Raw genomic sequence first — 8,543 nt, 5'->3', positions numbered from 1 at the left:
TCTTGGACAAGACGCCTTCGAGGAGCTCGACGAGGCCGCTCCGCGACGAGATGCCGGCGTTGGCAAGGCCGTCCGTGAGCAGCAAGACCGACTGCACCGGGTTGGGCTCGCCTGAATCGGGCCGCGACGACGACTGGACTTCTTCAAGGCCCGCAAGGAGACCGCCGCTGAGGTTGGTGCACGAGCCGGCGTGGACGCCCTGGACCTTGGACGCGAGGAGCGCCTTTCCGGCCGGCGTCATCTTGGTCAGGCGCAGGTTCGTCGTCACGTACGTGTCGTAGGTCACGAGCGAGACGCGGTCGTGGGGCGAGAGCTCGTGCGCGAGGAAGTCGAGCGTCTGCTTGCACAAGTCGAGCTTGGAGCCGCTCATGCTGCCCGAGCGGTCGAGCACGACGACCAAGTCGATGGGCTTGCGGTCGCTCTCTTCGCAGGGCGGTGCCACGATGTGGCAGTTGACAAAGGTCGTCGCGGCCGTCTCGGCAGACGCGATCTGCTTGTGCTCGGCAGCCGACGAGACGCTGAGGGCCTTGGACAGAGGAAGCGGCGACATGCTGGCTGGTTGGTGGCGAATTCGGAACTGCTTCGACCGTGGAGAGACCAAGGATGTTGGTGACCATCATTCAGGCTGGATCGTTTTTCGAAGAAAGGGACGCCAGTGATTGGTCAGATTTATGGGGATTTGAAATGGCGCGTTGTGATTGGCGGAAGCGTTGCGACGGAGGCTTCAAATCAAGTCGCAGATCCAGCGCCAAAGCTAAACCAACTTGATATGTGCAAGCTTGGGTCCCAGCTAGGATCTGGTCCAACTGCAGATCTGGTCAATGCTCGAGCCACAATGCTTCCTCCATCAGTCCGAATCGCTTCCTGTCCGATTTGGATTTGGCTGTCCAGATGCATCTCGGTGGATTTGTTCTACAGTATCCTGCCTGCATTGCTCGATGTTGGACCCGGTGTTATTAGGGTGGTAGCACTTGGGGTCGAACCACTCGCCGAGTGCTAGTGCGCATAACAAAGTACGACGGAAGTGTTTCGTCCTGTTATAACACGCAGCCCATGCTTCTCTTCTACTCAAACTCCATGATGATGTCGTCGACCTTGAGCGACGCGCCGGCTTGGTGCGACACCGACTTGATGACACCTACAAGCCACTGCCAACTCTGCTTGAGAAGCACGAGGTACGTACCCTTCTTGGCGGCGCGGATGACGTTTTGCATCTTCATGGCTTCGACGACCGCGACTTCCTGGCCCAGCTGCACTTCGTCGCCGGCCTGGACGGCCACGGAGACAAGGAGGCCGGGCATCGGGCACTGTACAAAGCGCGAGAGATCGACCTTGGGCTTGGGCTTCATGTGCGACGCCAGCGCGTGCTCATTCGGCGTGCGCACGACGACATCGTGGATCGCGCCGTGGTGCTGGACGCGGAAGCCCTCGGGGAGCACCTGCAGCACCTGGAGCGCGCGCGCCTTGTCCGAGATTTCGGCCGTGAAGAGCGGCGCGTTGATCGGCCACTCAATGTCGCTGAGCACGACAAAGTCGCCTAATCACAGTTGAGTTTGAGTTTCAGTCAAACACAAAATCGCACCGTCGAGCCACGCGCAGAGGACGAAGTGGTCTTCCGAGACTTCGAGCTCCACGAGCTTGAGGAGCGTCGCGTCGCCAAACGGGCCGTCCGCGCTCACGTAGAGCTCGAACGCTACGCAAAGAGTGAGTTGCCCCTCCCTTTCGATTCAACCGTGTACCCGATGACTGGGGAATGTGCGCCGCCAGCTCCTTGGCCGACGGAACAGACGCGGTCGGCGTCAAAAGACGGACCTGGAAGCGGGGCACTGATCGAAACGTGAGCGTGTGTACCATGCAAGAAGGGAATACCCTTGGACGCGGACGTGACGTGGCGGAGTTCGCAGTTGGCGCTGACCGGCAGCGTCTTCAAGACCTTGGGCTTGGTCGCGGCCAGCGGCGCCTGGGACGCTATTGTATGCTTGGTGAGATACAATACATACGCAGAGAGGGAGTGTACCCTGGAGCGCCTTGATGTGCATGGCGGCGCCCGCGACAATGATCTCGCGCTTCTGGGGCGGCGTGAGCTGGACGCCGTGGAAGCCGTCGGGGTACTCTTCCGCGATGAACTTGGTCGTGATGGTGCCGGCCTCGAAGCGCGGGTGGCGGTAGACGTCCTGGAGGAACGCCGCGTTGTGGCCCGGGCCTCGGATGACGTAGTGGTCGAGCGCAAACTTCATGCGCTCCAAGCACTCCTTGCGGTCCTTGCCGTGCGTAATGAGCTTGGAGATCATCGGGTCGTAGTGCATGCTAATGTCGCTGCCTTCCGTCACACCCGAGTCGACGCGGACGCCGGGCAAGTGGTGCGGCTCGCTGTACTTAAGGAGGCGGCCGATCGACGGAAGGAACCCACGCAGCGGGTCCTCGGCGTACATGCGCGACTCCATCGCCCAGCCTACGTATTCACGATGAGCTTGAACCTATCAATGTATCGAGTCGTACCGTGGATCTTGAGCGGCCCGGCCGACATCCACTCGGGGAGGCGGTGGCCCGCAGCAATGCGAAGCATTTGCTCGACCAAGTCGACCTTAGTGATGAGCTCCGTCACCGGGTGCTCGACCTAGTACAACGTTAGTTAGTCGATGGAAATCAAGTCGAGACGCCTACCTGGAGGCGCGTGTTCATTTCCAAAAAGTAAAAGTTCTTGTGCTTGTCGCAGAGGAACTCGACGGTACCCGCCGACGTGTAGCCGACCTTCTTGGCGAGCATGATGGCTTGCTCACTACATAGATCTTAGTCGCTACATTTGCAACTGAGAGTCGAGGCTACCCCATAGCGAGGCGCGTCGCGTCGTCCAGCAGCATCGACGGGGCTTCTTCGATGACCTAGAGACAGAATATATACACTGGATTATTGAATCGAGGAGGACCTTTTGGTTGCGGCGCTGGATCGAGCACTCGCGCTCCGGGAACGCGACAAAGTTGCCGTGCTTGTCCGCGAGCAGCTGGATCTCAATGTGGCGCGGGTCCTCAATGAACTTTTCGATGAACATGCGGTCGTCGCCGAACGAGTTGGCGGCTTCTTCCTTCGAGAGACTAGACACGAGGAGGTGAGCTCGACGTTCAGCGAGGAGATCGTCGGCGTGTACCGGTAGCCTTCGCGGACTTCGGCGTCGTTGTACGCCACGCGCATGCCCTTGCCACCGCCACCGGCACTGGCCTTGACCATGACTATGATAGGGTGAAAATAGGATGATGCGTATGGCGGACGCAAGTACCGGGGTAGCCAATGTCGTTGGCGACCTTGACAGCTTCGGTTTCGTCCTGGATGACGCCTTGGAAACCCGGGATCGTGTTGACCTACGCACGACGACTGAGCGCAAGACGCAGACAAAAGGTCCCTTACGCCAGCGTCAATCGCGATCTGCTTGGACTCGATCTTGTCACCCATGGCTTCAATGGCGTGGAAGCCAGGGCCAATGAAGGTGACACCGGCTTCATCCAGCGCTTCGCAGAAGAGCTTGTTTTCGGACAAGAAGCCATAGCCCGGGTGCACGGCCTGCGCGCCCGTCTGCTTGACCGCCTCCATGATGCGCTCAATGTTCAAGTAGCTCGACGCCGACTTGGCCGGGCTAGTACCATCGCATGAGCACCACACGTAGTGCGTCGAATGACGTACCCGACGCAAATGGCTTCGTCGGCCATGCGCACGGCAACCGAGTTGACATCAGGCTCCGAATAAACGGCGACGGTCTTGATGCCCAGGCGGCGAGCGGTCTTGATGACGCGGCAAGCGATCTCGCCGCGGTTCGCGATCAAGATCTTATCAAAGAGCTTCTCGGGGGTCGCCGTCGTCTGCAGGCGCGCCATGAGCGGCTTCAGCACGGGCTTGGCAGAGGTGCGGAAGCGATACATCTACCATGATCGTCGCATCTGCTTAGCATCGTCCGCCGAGGATCGCCATGCATGTCTACCTCGTCAGAACGGCCGAAATTCCAAAATGCATCTGCCCTTCATTGGTGGAGCCCGTTCAAGTGCGACTGCGCACTTTACCGGGTTTGACCGTTTTTAATGTGATGAGGCGAATATTATTTTAATGTCCCAAACCACGTGGTGCTACCGCGTACCATACGATAGCCGGGTTCAAGCGCAATAAAAATACAATGTATTTAATACAAAGACCCACAAATTATTTCGCTGAACAGCAGCGTCGCCGATCATACCTGCGACCTGGCGACTTGCCACGCTCAACACTGCACGAGCGACGAGCGCCTGCCAGGTCGCAGCCTCTGCGGCCATGGGCCATGCCATTGCCACCACAAGCAGGCGAGTCGGATGAGGCCATAAGGTCGCATGCCCACGCATCGACTTCTAGGTTCTTCGCGTTGCCGAGCACGTGCCAGCCGTGCTTGCAACATCATTCTCGGCCACGATGCGTGTCCAGCCCAGAAATTGGCGATCGCTGCCGTCGAGTAGCTAGCCCAGTTGCTTGGGTGCGACGCATGTAGGCAGTCGCCCAGGCGAGCATGCGAAGGAAGCGCCACTGAGGTCCATGGACGGCCAGAGCCATCGCGATGGCCTGCTGGGCGGCGGGTGGAAGTCGCCGCGGTTGCCCATGCGCACTTATGGGGACCGCCACCAGCCAATGGAGGGCTTGGCGCATCCCAACCTCAAGTGTGTACTGCAACCATGTGGGCCCTGTACGTACGATACGCGTCGTACATCGTACATTGCATACAAATAGAAAGATGAACCGGTAGGTCGGGGGTGTACGTACGACTTTGCATACCAACCGGTTTGAGTGTGAGTCACTTGCGGTCACTTCGTGGCGCCAACCGCGGCTGCGTTGCGTCTGTCGCGGTTGATCCAGTGTCGTCGGCGGGACGCTGCCCATTTATAGTGTAGCTGCGTCGGTCCTCGCCTCTCACTTGAAGGCGAGGACTTGGCGGTCGGGTGCTGTTGAAGACACATGCAACGACGCTTCAGCGTCAGCGTCCAAATACGCTCTGTACGAATACAAGCAATAAGCGTCGAAAGCTGCAATGTGCGCGAAGGCTTGGGAAGAGCTGCAGCGTGGCCGCCCGCCCATTCGCGCTGCTCGTGCCTTTGTACTTGTGGACGAGCGACAGGCGACTGAATCTACAGCCGCGTCGTCCATCTCCTTGAGCGAACGATTCAAATGGCGATATGTATGCTCTATTAGCTCACTGGCATCCAGGGACATAATTACGTAAATATATCCACGTTCCTTGCTGGCATGCACTGCGGTCTTGCTTGCATTTCGCATTTGCATGTTGTGTCCTGACAATTCGAGCCTCGTCTTGCACAGAATCTCTCCGAATCTAGTCAAGGCGTCCACGACGAGATAGATAGATAGATAGATAGATAGATAGATAGATAGATAGATAGATAGATAGATAGATAGATAGATGGATAAATGGATTAGAAGTGGATAGATAAATGGATAGATGGAATGTTGAAGCGTTTGTATGAAGCCTTGATCCTGCGTGCCCCAAAAAAAGTCGACGACGCGGTGGCCTGCCCCACCTGCGGACTCTGTAACGTCGCGTGCGCCCGCTGGATTCTTAAATTGAAGGCGACCAACAGTACCATGAGTATACAACACCACTTTTTTATATCCAGGTTTGGGTACAGGATAATTTTACACTGTCTTCAAGCGCTGCACGAGGCGACCCAAGTAGTCAAAGTCAAACGTGTCGGTGAGCCGCAAGAAAGTAAACGACGCGGCGCCGGCGATGTGGCCCGCGATCGACGTGATTTGGTCGTTGCCGCCAATCGGAAGCGCGTTCTCGCCCGCAAAGCTATGCTTCAAGCTCAGGCCGAGCGCCGTGACGGCGTCGCGGGCCTGGCCCACGAGCTTCCCGGGGCGCGACCGGCACTTGTCGTTGTCGTCGTAGTTGTCGTTCATCTCCATGCACGTAAAGCAGAAGCGCACGTCGTGCTCCTTGAGCATCGAAGCAATGTCGTAGTACGCGTTCTTGTTGTTGGTGTTTTGGTACCCGGCCGTGAGCTCCGCGCCGTGGTGCGGCGAGTCGTACCACCAGTGGATGCCCGAGACCTTGACCGAGAGCTCAAACGGCGCGGGAAAGACGTCGCGCCCGAGCTTTGTGAGGTCGCGTCCGTGCTGCAGCAGCGACCCGCTGTACCAGTCGAGGTAGAACTGGCCGTACGGACTCGCAAAGTTGTCGGCGCCGTTCGCAAAGAAAGGGCACTGGCCGTTCTCGCTCGGAAGGCAGTTGAAGTTGCCGGCGTTACTCGGACCCGGGCGCGTGGCCCAAAGCGCGTGGCCTGTCGACGCGGCGTGCGCCACGATGCTCGCGTTTGCGTACGTGTCGTAGCTCGTAAATTCGCCGACGCCGCAGTAGCTCCACCGGTTCTCCTGGAGCTGGTACGACGGGTACCGGAGCTCGCCCGCGGGGCCGCCGCCGATCTGGACCTCCGAGACGACACCAGGGTATGCGTCGACGACGTGCGTCTTGAAGGCTGCGAGGAACTCGCTGTACATCTGCAGCGGCGTGCGGCCAAACTTGTCGAGCGGCGTCGCGTCGGCCCAGAGCGAGATGTACTCCTTCGTGATCAAGCCGGCCTGCGTTGTGTACCACACGTCGTCCTTGGTGAACCAGTGGCGCGGGATCGGGATGTCGCACTCGTCGCCGACGTTGCCGCCGCACTGGTGGAAGGACATGACCATCTGAATCGTGAGGTTGGACGCCTTGGCGAGCCGAGCGAGGTCCGCGTACGCAGCAAAGTCGTACTGGCGCGGGCCCGCACCTTCGACGAGGCCCCACCAGCAGTCGGCCATGACACCGGTGGCGCCGCTCGCCTTGAGCTTTTCAAATTGCAGGCCCAGCGCCGTTGCATTCTTGAGCCGGGTGCTGCTGCACGCCTTCGCGTCCAAAACGACCGTGTCGAGCGGGAGCATGACGTTGACAGGCACTTCGGCGGCGACAAGGGCGAGCGCGGCGGCGACGAGCGAAGGGACCAGACGCACCATGTTGCTGCTCTTGGCAAATTGGAAAATGAAGGGAGCAGCGGAATATAAGGAACGCACCCATCGTCGCAGCTTCAACCTTGAACGTGCTAGCAGCCACCCGCGTGTAATGCCCGAAAGAAAGGCGCGCAGTCGTTCCGCCAATCAGCGTGCGTAAAAATCCAGTGACGGGAAATCCAGTGCTGGATTTTACCAATGTGTGGCACCAAGCGCACCAGAAACCTCCCAGTTGTCGATGCGTCGCATGGACGCCGCACGTCGTCGCCTTGCACCCATCCGGCTGGCACCCAAATTGATGAGCTTTGCGCAGCTGGACCTCAGTGGGCTTCGGGAAGCCAAAACAGCGCGATTCTTTCTTCTTTGTTCGTCACCAATTAGATTCATAGCGGTAGTCGTTTGCGCGTACAAATGACGATTCGAGACTGTTCTATCGACGCTACAGATTTATGGCGACGGTCGTTGGAGTGCGTGGGTGGCGAAGACGTATGTACATGGCAAGGCTCAGTATCTGGGTTGCTCGATCCGTTGGTCGCTCGTCCAGCGCCATAGCCATGAACTCGTTGCGATATAGTTTGGCATCAGATAGAACAACTTGCGAACGAAGAAGCCACGTATCTTGTATCTGATTTGACGACGCCGCAACTGCTTCGGGGACGCCGCAACGGCTTCTGGGACGCCGTGCGAGGTCATCGACGCGGTAGGGCTCGTGCCGCAGCTCGAGTTGCAATGGAGCAGCGATGCCTCCACGGCGCGTTTGTTGGTGCTCTCAAAAAGACAAAAAGGCCGTCGAGTTTTTCTTTTTCAATCGAGCGACAGAGACGACGGACTTTGCCGACTTTGCTGATCGCGAGGTCCCCGCGCCAGCATTGATGCTGTGACGACGCCAGCGCACCTTCGTCTCCACTCGCTTCAAGTGACCACAGACCAAGAGTTGGACGCCGGTCGTCTCGTCGAATGGCTTCAGACGCCTACGCCAAGGTGCTCGAGCTCTGCTGCACTACTGTGCGCTGCAATGACTGCTTGGCAGAGGCCATCGCCACGTCGCGTGGGCTCATGTCGCTTTCCATCCTTACGGATGGCGACGACTTGCTGCGTGCGCTGGCTTGCACCGATTGAGACGTGAATGGCACCGAGCACGGTCGACGTCCTCCGACGACTCGATGGTGCCAAGGTCACGTCGCTCAGCGTGTGCGGCGGGCAAGAGCATTCCCCGATGGCTTTGGCGACGTTCTGGCCGGCTCTCGAGCCTTTGGCGCTGACGCAACCGCTTCCGTCCAACATGAGCACTGCCACGTTCCATCACAGGATTGCTCCATCGATAGCGAGGCGACGATGCAGAAGGTAGTGGCTTGGGACCACACGCACCTCTGACGTTTTGCCGCAGCTTCTGCAGCGCGGCCTACTGCGACGCGTACCCGGTCATCGAGACCGGCGCCGAATCGGCGGCCAACGCCCTCAAGTCCCGCACCACGCTCGCCGTCTCCACCAAGCCCCTGCATGTGCATCAGCGATAATAAGACAATGGTAACTCAAAG

General features: G+C 58.8%; 4 protein-coding genes across 4 annotated transcripts in view; 1 reads left to right on the top strand and 3 right to left on the bottom strand.

Moving 5' to 3' along the window:
- Positions 1-550, bottom strand: part of SDRG_15703 (hypothetical protein) — a gene marked incomplete at both ends in the record, with an annotated part of 884 nt that extends 334 nt beyond the window's left edge. Inside the window, one exon of the mRNA XM_008621882.1 lies at positions 9-550. Within this exon, the coding sequence (XP_008620104.1) occupies positions 9-550 (542 nt within the window). The remainder of the gene's footprint in view (positions 1-8) is intronic.
- Positions 551-879: 329 nt separating this feature from the next.
- SDRG_15702 (propionyl-CoA carboxylase alpha chain) lies at positions 880-4,021 on the bottom strand. The gene is made up of 15 exons (XM_008621881.1): positions 3,971-4,021; positions 3,676-3,911; positions 3,403-3,628; positions 3,275-3,356; positions 3,146-3,227; positions 2,927-3,092; positions 2,827-2,882; positions 2,665-2,779; positions 2,500-2,617; positions 2,018-2,452; positions 1,870-1,968; positions 1,740-1,826; positions 1,583-1,693; positions 1,184-1,537; positions 880-1,138 (listed from the first exon to the last, which is right to left on the bottom strand). Exons 2-15 carry the CDS (start codon positions 3,909-3,911, stop codon positions 1,065-1,067), a joined length of 2,241 nt encoding a protein of 746 aa, XP_008620103.1. The 5' UTR covers positions 3,971-4,021; the 3' UTR covers positions 880-1,064.
- A 1,587-nt stretch (positions 4,022-5,608) lies between these two features.
- SDRG_15701 (hypothetical protein) lies at positions 5,609-7,022 on the bottom strand. The gene has a single exon (XM_008621880.1). The coding sequence runs from the start codon at positions 7,009-7,011 to the stop codon at positions 5,659-5,661; it is 1,353 nt and encodes a 450-aa protein (XP_008620102.1). The 5' UTR covers positions 7,012-7,022; the 3' UTR covers positions 5,609-5,658.
- A 1,109-nt stretch (positions 7,023-8,131) lies between these two features.
- SDRG_15700 (hypothetical protein) lies at positions 8,132-8,522 on the top strand (the record flags this gene model as incomplete). The annotated part of the gene is made up of 2 exons (XM_008621879.1): positions 8,132-8,301; positions 8,354-8,522. 2 exons carry the CDS (start codon positions 8,132-8,134, stop codon positions 8,520-8,522), a joined length of 339 nt encoding a protein of 112 aa, XP_008620101.1.
- Positions 8,523-8,543: the final 21 nt, after the last annotated feature.

This window comes from Saprolegnia diclina, assembly GCF_000281045.1.
Source record: "Saprolegnia diclina VS20 unplaced genomic scaffold supercont1.99, whole genome shotgun sequence".
NCBI classification, from domain to species: Eukaryota; Oomycota; class Saprolegniomycetes; order Saprolegniales; family Saprolegniaceae; genus Saprolegnia; species Saprolegnia diclina.
Note: the sequence above shows the minus strand (reverse complement) of the source record. Positions and strands in the feature narration are given on the sequence as shown.

Coding starts and splice junctions, on each gene's coding strand:
- SDRG_15702 (XM_008621881.1), bottom strand. CDS start 3,911: ATGTATCGCTTCCGCACCTCTGCCAAGCCCGTGCTGAAGCCGCTCATG. Junction 3,228..3,274: donor CAACGACATTGGCTACCCCG/GTACTTGCGTCC, acceptor ACCCTATCATAG/TCATGGTCAAGGCCAGTGCC. Junction 1,827..1,869: donor CGTCACGTCCGCGTCCAAGG/GTATTCCCTTCT, acceptor CGTTTCGATCAG/TGCCCCGCTTCCAGGTCCGT.
- SDRG_15701 (XM_008621880.1), bottom strand. CDS start 7,011: ATGGTGCGTCTGGTCCCTTCGCTCGTCGCCGCCGCGCTCGCCCTTGTC.